At 48.9% G+C, this 16,765-nt stretch overlaps 1 protein-coding gene across 6 annotated transcripts in view; it reads left to right on the top strand.

Annotated features, from left to right (window-relative positions):
* The window catches only part of SPIDR (scaffold protein involved in DNA repair), a 49,646-nt gene that overhangs the window by 10,908 nt on the left and 21,973 nt on the right, over positions 1-16,765 (top strand). For all 6 annotated transcript variants that reach the window (XM_078613790.1, XM_078613791.1, XM_078613792.1 and 3 more), the window contains exons 8-11: positions 686-1,193; positions 9,346-9,541; positions 10,274-10,501; positions 14,714-14,760. In XM_078613790.1, coding sequence (XP_078469916.1) covers positions 686-1,193; positions 9,346-9,541; positions 10,274-10,501; positions 14,714-14,760 — 979 coding nt within the window. The remainder of the gene's footprint in view (positions 1-685; positions 1,194-9,345; positions 9,542-10,273; positions 10,502-14,713; positions 14,761-16,765) is intronic.

The following is a 16,765-nucleotide window of genomic DNA, read 5'->3' as shown; positions in this document are numbered from 1 at the left end:
CGTTTCGATTTAAAGCTTTCGTGACTGCAGGGATTCATCATCTTGGTTCTTTCGGTAAAGTCACGTAGAATGGAAATAATAAAATAGTAAATAATTATTATGTTTTATTTTTATTATTTTATTATTTCCATTCTACGTGACTTTACCGAAAGAACCAAGAAGATGTTACACCGTTGTTGGTATCGCGTTGTCTTGAGTAGTAGAAGCAGGATAGGATTGGAATCACCGAATCTGTAATGGTTCGTGTCGAGTTTCAATCTGATTGGCTGTTACCTTGATGTCGGGTCAGGTGACACGGTTATTTTGGAGAGGGTGGGGGGCGGGGAAAGGGGGTGGTTGCCTAAGCCCATCATCCCTCCAGCTTAGGTAAAATGAGTACCGCCTCGTGGGAAGATCAACAGCGGTTGTCCTGTGCATAGACTCGACCCCACCGTAGGGATATTGAATTGTCACCACCGCCTCCGGGCTGTAAACGGGAGGTGGGTGTCAACAAAGATGGCAGCAGCCTTCACACGGCCCACTCTGTTGTTAAGTGAGTAATCACGACGATATGCCATCAACGCGGCGACCAAACATCGATCATCGATCTTTGCTGGTCTCCAGAGAATGAATAAATAAAAGAAGAAAAAAAAATCCTTATTTGACGTAAGAAATAATTTAGGCACCTTGACTTATATTTTCACAGTCTCCTTGGACGAGGAGGAGAGGGGAGCACCTTTGAAACTGCGTATCCTCACGCAGCACACGGAATGCTCATTGCTCGTGACCACCTGCAGACTCATGTCGCCGCGGCAAGCTCTCTTCTCTACGGGCGCCGCAGACTCAGAGCAGGAAAAATCAGAAGCAGGTGCGCGACCACAAGGGACGTCAACTGTCGGGGAATTGGCGGCGACGGTTTCGGAATCGCAAAGCAAGGTCGGCTTGGCACGCGTTCCGGACCCGGGTTCAACGAGGTCGCCCCGGAACTGTCGGCGCGATGGACCGGATCTGGATTCGAAGGAAGTGGAAAGTGGAGGAGGAGGAGGGAGATGCGAAGATGTGGGAAAGCAACAACGTGGGCACGATGACGGTTTTCGAGAGCAAACCTCGTCGGGGCCGCTCGCGGACAACACCGTCTTTGCCCTCTTCGCGAAAGACGCCGTCAAGCACCTGAAGATGCGCAACGGAGACACAGTTCACGTGTTTGCGCCCTGGTGAGTACACGGCATCGCCACGTCACGTTGTTTACGGGAGATGGCCGTTGGACCATGCGGGAAACCGCTCGCCGTAGTCTGGGCTCTTTCAGTGGAAGAATCTCAAAACTCCACGAACTATTTCTGCCTGTCTTCTTGGTTTTTTCGGTAAAGTCACGTAGAATGGAAATAATAAAATAATAAAATAAAACATAATAAGATAATTCTCACGACGTTTCGGCCACAACGCAAGCAGCCGTCCTCAGGTGAAGACCAGGTCTGTCGGGGAGACAGCGTCTGAATGAAACACCACCACGCTCGGAGCGTATATTTAAGCTGGGTTGGAAGGGGGGGAAGGGCGCCTTGACAAAAGAATGTGCATATCAAGAGGAATTTAGCATATTTATGGGAAATGCAGGTATGTGATTAGTACTACTTATCTCTCTGCCTGCTGATGCCCTCTCGGCGTAGGCCAGCAGGCAGACCTCGACATTGGGCAGCAGCTAGGTTCTGCACGTGCGTTTAGACTGTTTAGATTATTTGGCTGCTGTAAAAATGTCCACATGACGATATGCCGCCACCTCGTTGAGCTATCATCTGTGGCCAGGTTCCTTCTGAAAATAAGTTTAATAGCTAAGTGGGCTTCACCTGGTCGGATAAAATAGTTCAGTTTTATTTGTTTTATTTTTTGTGATTTGCTTCCCTTTCTTATAATTTGCACCTCAGTCGTGTTTTTCTATTGTTTCTTGTTGACCTGCCCCGATACATACTGCCGCCGATTTGGATGCATACAAGATTTCATTCCTGTCTACCAAGTTTTTGTTTTCCTGGTTCTGTTTCCCACGTCCTCAATCTAACCGCAGGTGTCTCTTCCGGTTTCGGATCACATTCGTAATGGATGGGTCGCAGTCTGCACGCTTGATTGAACAAGAACGGTGGCCCCGTGTGCCCAGGGCAATGACACTGGAGTCAGAGACACAGAGCCACCACTCAGAATATTAATGTCGACTGCTGGAGGAATTCGATGAGCTCCAAAGCTCTTTTTTCACAGATGTCCAGTCGGGACACGGGTTCAGTACGTTACAACAACAAACAGTACGAAAACACTACTAATAGGGTTTTTCCCCTTGTTTCTGGCAACAAAACTGACACATTTTGCAAGGGATCATGCTTACATTAACCACAATTCTTGCAGTCAAATGCAAACAAAAAACAATACTCTGATAATTTATGCATTGTCTTTGAAACTGATTGGTCCACACCAGAGACAGCTTTCTTTAGAGCCTAGTCTCATATGGTGTTCGACCAGATGACGCCAAAAGGAAGTACAAAAACACGATAAGGGTGCAAAGTACAAGAAAGGTAAATCACCCAAACACGTACAAAATAAAACGAAACAATCCTCATCCTTTTGATTTAAAGCTTTCGTGACTGCAGGGATTCATGTTCTTGGTTCTTTCGGTAAAGTCACGTAGAAGGGAAATAATTAAATAATAAAAATATAAAACAATTAAAAATTCTCACGACGTTTCGTCTGCAACACAAGCAATCATCATCAGGTGTGAAATCCATAGCAATTCCACACCTGATTATGAATGCTTGTGTTGCAGTCGAAACGTCGTGAGAATTTTTATTGTTTTTTATTTTTATTAATTTATTATTTCCCTTCTACGTGACTTTACCGAAAGAACCAATAATACGAATCCCCATCCTATAAAGCAAAGCCCACTGAGGCATTAACGTATTTTTCAGTAGCAACCAGGCTGCAAGTGATAGCTCAGCAAAGTGGCTTATCACGTGGAAATTGAGAGCCTGGGTTAGAATCCTGTTTTTTTAGGAATAAGGCCGGGTCCCCGACTGTTGACGAGTTGACGGTATCAGCCCGGTTGCCGTAGGGCTTGCAAGACTCTCTTTGACACACTTTCCCGGCGATACGTAGACTCACGAAGAGACCAACGCACTTGCGCAGCTGCAAGTAGGCTCGCGTAGAGACTGACACACGTGCAGTCGGTCAGTTTAATGAATATCGTGAGGCCCATCGAGCCAACAAGCTCCTTTTCAATGGGGACCCGGCCAGGATGGGTGACACTTTTAGCATGCGTGCAGATATATGTTTGAGACCCTTAGACTCGCACAGACCGAGTTGGGATTAAACTGGGTTCGAAGCTTAGTGGGTTGATGGGTTTTCAGCCTGCTCGCCGATAACTTGCATAGTCCATGAACTTACGAAGAGGCCCATGTACTTTATATGGAGACGCATATAAAGTATTTGCGATTGACGCAAAATGAACCACGCAACACCTAGCTGATCCCGTCGAAGAGCGTAAACCTTCAGCAAAAAAACACTTCGGCAAAAAATGTTCTTGCTGTGGTTTTCCCACCTGATGACGATTGCTTGTGTTGCGATCGAAGCGTCGTGATTTAATTGATGCATTTTTCTACCTACGTGACTTTACCGAAAAAACCAAAGAGTATGGATCCCTGCAGTCACGAAAACTTCAAATCTAGATTGAGCGCAAACCCTCACGCGAACTCGCAGCAGCGGCTTTTGGCTGGCCATCGAACAAAGACGGTCACCGCATCACGTGGCGCTTTCAGATGCGCTTCTGCGGCCATCTGGAAAGCTCTTCCTTCCGATATTGGGAAGCCACTGGAGCTATGCACTTTTAAATTTAGATTGTAAATTCATTTCTTTGGAACTGCCTGTTGTGTTTAGTTTGTTGGCTGCGTACGGTGTGAAAGAAGTTCAACACACATACATAAATGCAAAAAATAGACCTTTAAGCATAGATAGCCATACATAGACTTGCATAGAAAACCACAGGCTCGTGTAAAATTCACGTAGACTCGCATAGAGACCAATTGATTTGTATTGAGACATATCATTACATAGAGACCCGTAGAGTCACACAGATCCGGTTGCGATTGAACCTGGTTATCGAGTGTGATCGATGAGTTGAAGGCCTCAGCCCCAGTGACCAATGGCTACAGACATAAACACGTCACTTTACATTGGGATTGTCGCTTCATTTGACAAAGTCCCAGCCTTGAGATTTACAAAACCAAGATTTATGGTGTGATAAACACTTCCTTTCCAGGGCATATGAAAGGATGTGCCCATATTACTTGAATGCAGTGAATTTGGAAACGGTTAATCAAATAGTGGTGAGCACTGGCAGAGCCAGTGGGGGGGGGTGGCATGTTGCCCCCCCAATGATCCGATCGAAATCCCTAATTTCGATCGGATCATTGGGTTTTATTAGTAATAAATTGGCATTTTGCGACCCCCACTGCCACTGTGTAGCATATTATTACGTGCCAGGGATTCTATGAAATGATCGGACAATAGTATGGGTTTATAATTGGCAATAAGTAACGACAAAGCAGTTACAAGTGACTCACAGAATTGTGCGCAGTTGCGTGTATACAGTACACGACTTCGCTGAAGGCATCAACACCTTCAGCGAGCGCGATGCCGATCACACACGGTTCGAATTCGACCCTCGATCGATAGCTGTGCCCTGCCGTCCTGCATAGGTGCTGCTACTCGCTCACAGCACTTTCCCCAACAGTCTGTTAAGGCTATACAGGGAGGGGGGCGGGCGGGATCTTTCCGCACCTCCGATTAGCACGGTTGGTTATATATGGTGCGAAAGAAGTTCAGCACACATTTTTCGATTTAAAGCTTTCGTGACTGCAGGGATTCATCTTCTTGGTTCTTTCGGTAAAGTCACGTAGAAGGGAAATAATAAAATAATAAAAATAAAACATAATAAAATAATTAAATTTCGATTTAAAGCTTTCGTGACTGCAGGGATTCATCTTCTTGGTTCTTTCGGTAAAGTCACGTAGAATGGAAATAATAAAATAATACAAATAAAACATAATAAAATAATTCTCACGACGTTTCGGCCACAACGCAAGCAGCCGTCCTCAGGTGAAGAACAGGTCTGTCGAGACGACAGTCTGAATGACGTCGTGATAATTATTTTATTATGTTTTATTAGTATTATTTTATTATTTCCATTCTACGTGACTTTACAGAAAGAACCAAGAATACAGTGGTTGATGTTGGGGGGGGGGGAAGGAGGGAGAGTAGGTGGTGGGTGAGCGAGGGGGTGGTGGGGGCTTATTTACTCTGATCAAAAAGGGAAGAGCCCTGAGTGACAATGCACGTTGCCCAACGAGTGATGTCTGCCTGATAGAGGCGTTCTTGAGAAACGCACGCTCCCTTATCTGGGGGAGGCAAGCCTGTCCGCGGGTCGCGGCGGGTTTCGTCCCGTCATCCCTCGTCCCGCAAGCACACGCGGGGCTCAGCCCCAGCCCTGATTAATCTGCCAGTAGCGGCTGGAAGAGACACACGCATACACACACTTGTACGCGCGTGCACGCGTGTGTATATGTGTGTTATATAATGGGGAGCGGTAGTGTAGCGGTTAGCGCGCTGCGCTATGAACCCGGCGACACGGGTTCGATTCCCGCTCAAGGCCAACACCAGTGACGATTATCTGAACCGGTCTTGGGCATCCCTTAGGTCGACTCAGCCGCAAATGAGTACCTGGTGCGCTGTGTAAACATCGCCACTGGGGAGACAAAGGCGGTCGGGCGTGGTGCTGGCCACCCACCCCCTCGTGTACCATTCCGGCCTTCATAGGTGCTCGCTAACAGCACTTGCCCCTATAGTCTGTTAAGGCTATATTGGGATCTTTGTTTTTGTTCTATAATGATGAAAGTTAATTAAAAGGCATGTGATTTGCAGCAACTTGGATAGGCCCCGCAGAGCAGCCTGTTTGAGCATGGATACTTCTATTTTTATTTCTATTTTTATTTCACCAGGTAAGCTCTTGTTCAGAAGCCACCTGGCTATCACAAATGGTTGCTCAACGAAGTGGATTTCATCACGTGGAAATTTATAGCAGCCAAATGCTCTAAATGTGTGATGTTGATTCTAAATGTGGAGGGGAAACACTGGAGGACCTGGAGAACAATCCACGGCGACCACGGGGAGAGCGAGAGAGACATGTAAACTCCAAATATACAGCAGGCGTCATGGTCGGGATCGAACCCACGACCTCCTATACACCAAGCGAGGTAGTTAACATATCACCACCGTGACTTAAGTAGAATCAGAATCAGAAGTTTAAACGAGTAAAGCCCATTTGAGCTAACAAGATATTTTTCAAGTCGTAGCTGCAGCCGTAGCGAGGGGTCTTACTGGATGTGTGGTGCGAGTTCAATTCCCGACTATGGCGCCTTTCTGTGTGGAGTTTGTATTCTCTCGCCGTGTACTGCATGGGTTTCTCTCCAGGCTCTCCGGTTTCCTCACCCATAGGTGAAAAAACCACACACACAACGCTACTAATATTTGACAAACATCACCAATGCTGATAATTGGTTTTTTTACCCTTCTATCTGGCAACAAAACTGACACCTTTTTTACAAGGAGTCATGTTTGCAAACATGACTCCTTGTAAAAAGGTGTCAGGAGTCATGTTTGCAAACATGACTCCTTGTAAAACGGTGTCAGTTTTGTTGCCAGATAGAAGGGTAAAAAAAACAATTATCATATTTTTACTGGCAAATGAGGTTCCAATGGTGATCACCAATGCTGATTACTCAACTGGGATTACACTCGTCAAAATTGCACCCTCCCGAGAAAACGTGGCAGGACCTTCCTGAAAAAGAGCCTTGAGGCCTTCCAGTGGGAGCAAGCGTAATAATAATCACACTATATGAGAACAAAAAGTTTTGCTGGCTGAATTCCTGCCTGGCTGGCGCGTCACACGCATGCATCCCCCCCGGGAGTTGAGCCGGGTTCATGTGTCGTGCTGAAGCCCCACACAGCCTCCACCCCAGCCTTGCATCCAGCGCAAGCCCGCAAGATACGCTATTGTGCTATCCTACTTTCATGATATATCTAAAACAAGTTTTGCTGGCTGGATTTCAGGAGGAACGGACGGGCACATCCAAAGGATATGCGGGCTGCTCGTAGTAGTAATAATATTAAAAACAAATAATTATTAAAAAGTGATATTGGCACGGTAAATAGACGGGTGCGTGGCTACGCCTGGGTGAGGCGGAAGCGCTGATTCATTTATCTCCGGGGCGGTTTCTGAGCCACCGCCACCACTGCTGCCACCACTGCCGCCACCACCACCGCATACGTGTGGTTACAGATGCTGTCGCCACACAAGCCTGGGAGCGAAACATTGATCCCCATTTTTTTCCGTCAATAAAAAATATATTTTATGTTATGGATATTTAATGCTATAGATATTTTTACTACGCAATTTTTTTCATGTACCCAGTTTGTAGTTGACGGAACTACTTTAGAACTCGCTTCAAGTTCACGGTACATCCACTCCATAGGGGAGCACATGCAGAGGTTAGCGGTTTGAATCCGGTGGGCCGCCCTGGTTACCACTGCGGGTGCTAACAATCGCAGGGCTACCACGCGCCCTCTGCTTCACTCGCAGTGTCCCTGGATGTCGTTCGAAAGAGTAGCTGGCCATCGCGTGCTGCTGGTGTAGGGGATCCAAATGAGCAAAACTCAATTTGGAATGTGTACACAGCACCAATCGCTGCTCTCGGCTGCCCGACTAAATGCCTCGGCTCACTCTTGAAACTGCGACTCACCCTAGTCCCTTGACTTCTCAGCTGGTTAAACAATAATGAACAAAACTAACCTATCACAAGTCCCGCAAAGCGTGTTCGCTGCGTGTCAATCAAACGCCGCTTGTTAAGCTCCTAAATTCCTCGTGGTTTTTTTGTTGTTGGTTATTGTCTCGTGCGAATTCCCCCCCCCCACCCCCCCCCCCCGTACTTTAACGCCGATCGTGCTGCCGGCGTAGTGCCACGAGATGAGGCATCCATTGCGCTTCTGCGGCCCGTCTGGAACGCTCTTCCTTCCGATATTTGGAAGCCACTAGGAGATATGCACTTTTAAATCATCCGTATTGAAAACTAATTTCTTGATAACCGATTTTTCTCTTTAGTCTGTTGTCCCTCCGCCCCGCACCTTCGATTAGCACGGTTGGCTTCGAACGGTGCGAAAGAATCTTCTTGGTTCTTTCGGTAAAGTCACGTAGAAGGGAGATAATAAAAATAATAAAAATAAAACATAATAAAATAATTCTCACGACGTTTCGGCCACAACGCAAGCAGCCGTCCTCAGGTGAAGAACAGGTCTGTCGGAAAGACAGCGTCTGAATGGGTGCGAAAGAAGTTCAACATACGTACATACAGATGACACTCCAGCAGTATGCGCAACCCGTTATTCCGCAGAAGCGTCACCGCCGATGCCCAAATCGATCCTTGAGCGGAATCGTAGTGCTGCGTCAAGGCAATTGATCAAATCGGCGGGCCATCGAGGCGTGATTTCAGAATCGGAATCTTAATCCCGGAGGAATTGGACGGGCTGTGAAGTTCTTTCTCGTAGATGTCCAGCAAGGGGTGGGTTAGCGAGTTGCATTCACAGACAATACGACACAAACAGTTGGTAACGTTTCTCCGCCAACCGTCACACGGACCTCTCTTCACTCTCTCTCCGCTCTCCACTACTACAACATTGTTTTTATCTTGCCAGGTAAGGCCCACTGAGCTATGCAGATCTTTTTAAATCCTTTATATTAAGTTCACTTGCTTGTGTGCTTACGACCGTGCAAATCTTTCGGTCGTTCAATTAATGTTCGTGAAATTTTTTTTCAAAAATTTTCCACTTTTTAGGATTTTTTTTTCATATTTAATTTAAAATACCAATGTGATAAAAATGAAACTCTTACTCAAGAAAAACAGAAATGAATAATAAAATAAAACCGATGCCACGCATATAAAGGATTTACAGTGAAAAACTTTGTTTTTACGGGTTAATTTTTTCAGAAGTGACCTGGCCACTAATGGTACCTGAACGAAGTGGTTTATCGCGTTGAATTTTTTTGCAACCAAATACTCTAAACGCGTGACGTCGATGCTAAACGTGGAGGGAAAAACCGGAGGACCCTGAGAAAAATCCACGCGACCACGGGGGTAGAGAGAGAGAGAGAGCCACGCAAACTCCAAATATACAGCTGCAGGCGTCAGGGTCGGGATCAAACCCACGACCTGCTGCATACCAGGCGAGGGAGTTAACATCTCGCTACCGTGGTGTCCCTCTCCGCTGTCTCTCCGGAGCCAGGCTGAAGCTGTGGTTGTCCTCGGAGTCTGGCGACCGGCTCCCGGTCGTGCTGTGCACGCGATTCGTGGAGAACCTTGGCGGCGGTGGCGGCGACGGCAGTGCGAGCCGTCACTCCGTCACTGAACCTCCGCGCGTCCTTCCACGGTTCAGCCACTCCCTGGGACACAACCTCGCCTGCCGGAGGCTCAACCGCCAGGTTACTGCCCCCCCACCCCTCATCCCCCCCGGCGTTGTACCGCACTCCGCTACGCTCCCCCTGCGCCCGGGCCGACGATCGTCGTCGACACACCAGAGTGTCGCGCAGAGGTTGGCGACCAAAAGGGGGACGGCCTATGGCCAGATTTGGTGGCGGTGGCGAGGCTGTGAGGAGCGGTGCTTGGCAGTTGGTCGGCTTCGCAAACCCGCACTCGTTCAGCGCGGTGAAGTATGGTCAAATAACCCCCCCCCACCACCACCCGTGCGGTGTCCGGGAGGGCCTGCCTCATCGAGCAGTGAATTCACGGAAAACGGCGGTGACATCTGCGCGTCCGACCCCATGTGAAGAGAGAGCGCTGTGCGGAGACCCGCATGGAGACCCAGCGACGTCGCCAACCCGCACTGACCAGTGTGGTGAAGTATGGTCAAATAACCCCCCCCGTGTAACTGATGTGGCTTGGAGAGGCCTTTATCCAGCAGCGGATTGAGGACTAAGAAATCCGACCACGTGATTGAGAGGGACATCTGGGAGTGCTGCTGTCATAGCTGATGTTGCTGTGGCTGCTGTTGCTGCTGTCGCTGCTGCAGCCGCTGCTGCTGCTGTTGCTGCTGCCACCGCTGTTGCTGCTATTGCTGCTACCACTACCGCTGCTACTGCTGTTGCTGCTGCTTCTGTTTCTGCTGTTGCTGCTGCTGCTGCCGCTGCTGCCTCTGCCATCGTCTTGTTCCGCAGGCGGATCTGACGCCGGCCCTGGTTACGGGCCTCTTCCTGGGCCATCACGGAGCGACAGACTCACTGCTGGAGGCCCTCGAGTGGCAGCAGGGAGGAGCGGTGGGGCCCGCCGGGAACGCCGCCACCATGCTGTGCGTACGTGCGGTGGTGCAGCGCGTGTACCACACACGCACCGCAACCACCGCAACCACGCCGGCACTGTCCAGGAAACCACCACGCTCGACGCCGGTGAGCCAAGGGGGAACGGGTGGGGGGGTGGTCAGCGCGGCATTTTTAACATTTCCCCCATTTTTATTTCATCGGGGATAAAACACTGAAATAAAAATTAATAAAATTAAAATAATAAAATCACGACGTTTCGGAGGCAACACAAGTCTCCGTCATCAGGTGGGACCGTCACAGCCAAAGCCAGATTTGATGCAGCAAATCTGGCTGTGACGGTCCCACCTGATGACGGAGTCTTGTGTTGCCTCCGAAACGTCGTGATTTTATTATTTTATTTTTTAATACATTTTTATTAAATTTTTTACCTACGCGACTTTACCGAAAGAACTAACAGTATGAATCCTTGCAGTCACGAAAGCTTCAAATCTAGAATTAAAACACAGAAATCGGACGGAATTGATTGCTTGATTGTTATTTCGCGAGGCCGTGAGAGATGGTGACAACTTGGGGAGCCTGCAGTGGATAGATCATGGCTGATGATCATCAGGATTTGATGGGTCAGTGCAGCGTTACATGTCGAGTACTCGTGCGTTTTAGAGCCCCGGTTTAATCACAACTTGGCCTATTTTACCTGTGGGTCTCTCTGTGAGTCTATGGATCTTTATGTGAGTCTATTGGTCTCTATGTGAGTTTATGGGTCTCTCTGTGAGTCTATTGGTCTCTATGTGAGTCTATGGGTCTCTCTGTTAGTCTGTGGATCTCTATGTGAGTCTGTGGGTCTCTCTGTTAGTCTGTGTATCTCTATGTGAGTCTATGGGTCTCTCTGTGAGTCAATGGCAACCATGCTGAGACCATGAACTCGCTGCGCTTGAGAACCCGGTTTAATCTCAGGCTGCGGCTGAAACCCGGATTTGAACCGAGGATTCCAGTGGTGCCGGCTCAACTTCTCTGACCTCTTAAGTCACCCGGCACCTCTGTCTCCGAAAGGACCTCAAATCCGGTCACATTTCCCAATTGCCGGACGGTTGCAACACGTCCCGGTCGATTCCGTTTAGTGCCTTCTCTTTATCGGAATTGGGAGGGAATCAAGTCCGGGTCTTATGGAACAAACAGAAAAAAACGAGCGGATATGATGATCATGATGATGATGATCGTGATGAACCCAAACCAGGATTTGAGCATGTGACCTTCCAAACTGAAGCCGTGCCGTTTAGCCACTGTGCTACGTAGTCACATGGTTCCCCCCCTCCACCACCACCCCAAGCCCCCCACCTCCACCCCCACTTTTATCCCAGTTGTGCTATCGGCGCCGCATCATCACTCGAAGACTTCATTCGGAAACTCTGGCAGCGCGCAGTGCCCACGGAGGCGGACATCACAAAGCTGCCTCTGAGATTCATAATAGAGTTTTTTTTTGGGTTAGATCGCGTAAATATAAATGTGTCGTTAAACCCACCACCACCCGACACAGCCGACTAGTAAGGTTTGTCACGTAAACAGAACGTGCCAATTCGTTGCTAGTACAGCACACCGGTGTGTTGGAGAGTACACATTTACAATTCGAGTACGACGTTTCGCAAGTAATAACAACTACCATCAGCAGGCGACACTGTCGGTGGCAGGTTTAACGACTCATTTAGATTTACACGATTTAACTCCCAAAAAAAACCTCTTATGGATAATATTGGTCGGGAAAGCCGCCCACGTGTTGAACTGCCCCTGAGATGCCCTGAAGTAATCTTGTGGTCCACACGCAGCCTGAGGGTGCCACTTTCCCACTCGAGAGTAAAGTTCGTCGCACGACGGTCGAACCGATACGTTCATTCTCAGAGACAGAATATTTGTTGTTGTTGTTGCCAAATTGAGTGCACAGCCAAATTGTATGCGACGTTGTTTTGTCCATTGGTGACCGGGCTGAGACAAGTGACAAACTCCGCTTTAGGAGCTGTTGTATTCGCAGGTGGCCAAACACCAGGATTTCGAAGCTGAGATCTTAGACGGTGCCAGCTCAAAGCTCTAAACATCCTTGAGTCATCTCTGCCCTTCGGATTGATCTCTCAGAGTTTAGATTTGAAGGGAAAGACGTCCGCGTGTGTCGGCGATCGTAAACTTTTGAGTTCATATTCCGGTTGGGTTGATGACTATGATCGTCATCCTCATCATCATCTTCAGCAACCATGATCAATCCACTGCTCAATGAAGGCCTCGCTAATTTCGTCGCCACCTCCAGCAGTCCCTGATTCGTCCAGCGCTGACACCAGCTGATTGCAGCTCCTGCCCAGGCCGACTTGCTCATCTTAACAAATTACTCGGTAATGCTGCGTTGGCGCAAGTACAGGAAACAATACGCTGTGAAAGATGGGCCATTGCCTCCAAATGTCACCCACTATTATTTTTTTTATTCTAAAGCCGCGCTGTTATTGGCGAATGTGTTGAGTTTTTTTAAAATTAATGTATCTTAACCGTCAACATGATGTCAACCCACTTGCGCGTTTCCTCGAATTCACGTGTTCCTCTTTCTCTCTATGTACGTCTCAGTACTTCTTTGCTCTGTGGTCGGAGCGTATGACTCAGCTTCCCAAATTTTCTACGTAAAAATTCCCATTGGGTTAATAACTCAGACCACCACCGCCATCATCATCATTGGCAATCGTTCCTCCAGGGCCAATAAAATCAGGACCACTTTTTTTTGGATATCATCGTTATCATCGCTCACTTTGGGGATAGACCGCTGTATGCCAGAGGAACGTGGAATTTCCAAAACTTGGCACGGGACCTTTAACAGATGAACACCCCATCCCACGTTCGGCGGAACAGCGAGACATGATGGCACGCCGTTAGTCTTTATGTTCATACGTTAAAGGCCGGGGGGGGTGGTAGCGCAGTGATTTGCTAGTTGAGTTAGATTTTTGACTGCGGCCAAGATCAGTGGCGAGTGGGCCTCCACCTCACAAACCCCCAGCCACCCTCTCTGCCCCCGCCCCCCCCGCACTGGCCAGCGTAGTGAAGTATCGTCAATCAAACAGCTCATCTGAGCGTCACGAAGTCGGGGGCGTGGGAAGGCCTTCATCCAGCAGGGGATTGACAAAGAGCTGTGAAATTTCGATTTAAAGCTTTCGTCACTGCAGGGATTCATCTTCTTGGTTCTTTCGGTAAAGTCACGTAGAATGGAAGTAATAAAATAATAAAAATAAAACATAATAAAATAAAATAATTCTCACGACGTTTCGGCTACAACTCTGCTTGCGAAAGAACCAAGAAAAAAAAAAGAGCTGTGAATTATTGTTTGCATCGTTGAGCAAAATAAATCTAAAGCACTGGAACACTAGCGGCTTCTCTGTTCGCGGTTCAGCGCCCAGAGCCCGAAGCTTCAGCGAATGACACAACCCAAGACGTTGTGCTTGCACACACGCAGCATCAACGCACCACCCACCTTTAAGCAGCAGCTTGAGGCTCACCTGTTGCTCGGCCTTTCACCTGTTTAGACTCTCACCTGTTCAGGCTCCTGTCACCTGTTCGGCCTTTCACCTGTTCAGACTCTCACCTGTTCAGGCTACTATCACCTGTTCGGCCTTTCACCTGTTCAGACTCTCACCTGTTCAGGCTCCTGTCACCTGTTTTGCCTTTCACCTGTTCAGACTCTCACCTGTTCAGGCTCCTGTCACCTGTTCGGCCTTTCACCTGTTCAGACTCTCACCTGTTCAGGCTCCTGTCACCTGTTCGGCCTTTCACCTGTTCAGACTCTCACCTGTTCAGGCTCCTGTCACCTGTTCGGCCTTTCACCTGTTCAGACTCTCACCTGTTCAGGCTCCTGTCACCTGTTCGGCCTTTCACCTGTTCAGACTCTCACCTCTTCAGGCTCCTGTCACCTGTTCGGCCTTTCACCTGTTTAGACTCTCACCTGTTCAGGCTCCTGTCACCTGTCCAGGCTCTCACCTGTTGAGACTCTCACCTGTTGAACCTCACCTGTTCAGGCTCTCACCTGTTCAGAACTCACCTGCCCAGGCTTTCGCCCATCGAGCTTCTGGATGGAGCGGTGCGTTCCGATCCGCGCACTTTGTCAATCGCGTTTTCGTCGCCGCCGTTAATGCAGCGTCGCCGCCGGACCGAACGCATCCGGCTAATCGAGCAAATCCCCCTCACCCCACCCCCCCCCTCCCCCATTGGTTCAACCCCGTTGTTTGTTCACGCGCGTTGTTTGTTCACCACCTGTTGTCTGTTCCACCGAGCGCGTGTTCACGCGTGCTCTCCCCTCTCGTGTGTCGCCCTCGGCAGGTGAGCCGGACACCAGCGCAGCACGGGGCGGCCACCAGCCAACACGGGTAAATTGATAATTGATTCCGCTGACGTCTCCCTCTCGGGAAAGTCGCGCCGGTATTCAGAGCCTTGACCCACACCCCCACCACCCACACCCCCCCCCCCCCCCCCAAAAAAAAAACTAAAACCTGAGTGCTACGAGTCAACGTGACGTCCGGCTGCAAATGAGCCTCCAGGCATTGTTGCGCAGCTCCCACGGTGGCTAGGAGATGTTAACTACGTCGCCTGATGTACAGGAGGTCGTGGGTTCGATCCCGACCCTGACGCCTGCTGCTGTATATTTGGAGTTAGAGTCTCTCTCTCATCATCATCACGGTGGCTAGGAGATGTTAACTACCTCGCCTGATGTACAGGAGGTCGTGGGTTCGATCCCGACCCCTGACGCCTGCTGTATATTTGGAGTTTGCGTGTCTCTCTCTCTCTCATCATCATCACGGTGGCTAGGAGATGTTAACTACCTCGCCTGATGTGCAGGAGGTCGTGGGTTCGATCCCGACCCCTGACGCCTGCTGTGTATTTGGAGTTTGCATGTCTCTCTCTCTCTCATCATCATCACGGTGGCTAGGAGATGTTAACTACCTCGCCTGGTCTACAGGAGGTCGTGGGTTCGATCCCGACCCTGACGCCCGTATATATTTCTCTACACGTCTGCAACAATGCATTTCAATGATTTGGCTGCTATCAATTTTCTTACGTGATATTAATACTACCTCTGCCTGGTATACAGGAGGTCGTGGGTTCAATGCCAACTCAGACTCCTGTTTATTTGGAGTTTGTGTGTCTCTCTCTCCCCGTGGTCGCGTGGATTTTACTCCGGGGCCTCCGGTTTTTCCCTCCACGTTCAAAATCAATATCAGGCGTTTAGAGTGTTTGGCTGCTGCTATACATTGCCACGAGATAAGCCATTTCGTTTGTGGTCAAGTCGGTTCTGAAAAAGAGCTATATAGATCAGTGGGCCTTTAGCTGCTAAAAAAAGTTTAGTTTAGAGTTTCTATGTGAGTCTATGGGTCTGTATGTGAGTCTTTGGGTCTCTCTGTGAGTCTATGGGTCTCTATGTGAGTTTATGGGTCTCTGTGTGAGTCTATGGGTCTCTGTGTGAGTCTATGGGTCTTTATGTGAGTCGTTTGGTCTCTCTGTGAGTCTATGGGTCTCTATGTGAGTCTTTGGGTCTCTTTGTGAGTCTTTGGGTCTCTCTGTGAGTCTTTGGGTCTCTATGTGAGTCTTTGGGTCTTTCTGTGAGTCTGGGTCTCTATGTGAGTCTTTGGGTCTCTCTGTGAGTCTTTGGGTCTCTATGTGAGTCTTTGGGTCTCTATGCGAGTCTATGGGTCTCTGTGAGTCTATTGGTCTCTCTGTGAGTCTATGGGTCTCTATGTGAGTCTATGGGTATCTCTATGAGTCAATGTTGACCATGCCGAGACCATCATCTCACTACGGTTGAGATCCCGGTTTAATCACGCGCTGCTGCTGCAGCTGAAAAGCGGATTCGAACCCAGGATCCCAACGGTCCCTGACCTCTTGAGTCACCCGACCCCTCTTTCTCCGAAAGGTCTTAAAATCCGGTTACGTTGACCAATTGCCGGACGGTTGCGACACCTCCCATGATCGATTGAGTTTTGCGTCTTCTCTTTATTGGAAATTGAGAGGGAATCAAGTCCGGGTTGCGTGGAACCAAAAAAACCAAAACAACAGTAGCGTTAGAGACCACAGCGGGACAAATCAAAAAGAGGAAAAGAAATTCAAAGAGACCTCGGCGCTGTGGGCGGGCGTGTGTGCAGCTGTGACACGCGCCCGCACACACGCACGGACGGGTGGGCACGGACGGGTGGGCACGCGCGCACACACACGCTCACACAAAGATTCACCGTATAGCACAAAGAGACTGTTGGGGCAAGTGCACAAAGACAAAGATCCCCCCGTCATAGCCCAAACAGACTTTTTGAGACAAGTACTATTCGCGAGTAGCAACTGTGAAGGCCGGCACGGTGCACAGAGGGGGTTGATGGCCAGTAC

Source organism: Lampetra planeri, chromosome 42 (assembly GCF_965212315.1).
Source record: "Lampetra planeri chromosome 42, kcLamPlan1.2.h2, whole genome shotgun sequence".
NCBI classification, from domain to species: Eukaryota; Metazoa; Chordata; class Hyperoartia; order Petromyzontiformes; family Petromyzontidae; genus Lampetra; species Lampetra planeri.
Note: the sequence above shows the minus strand (reverse complement) of the source record. Positions and strands in the feature narration are given on the sequence as shown.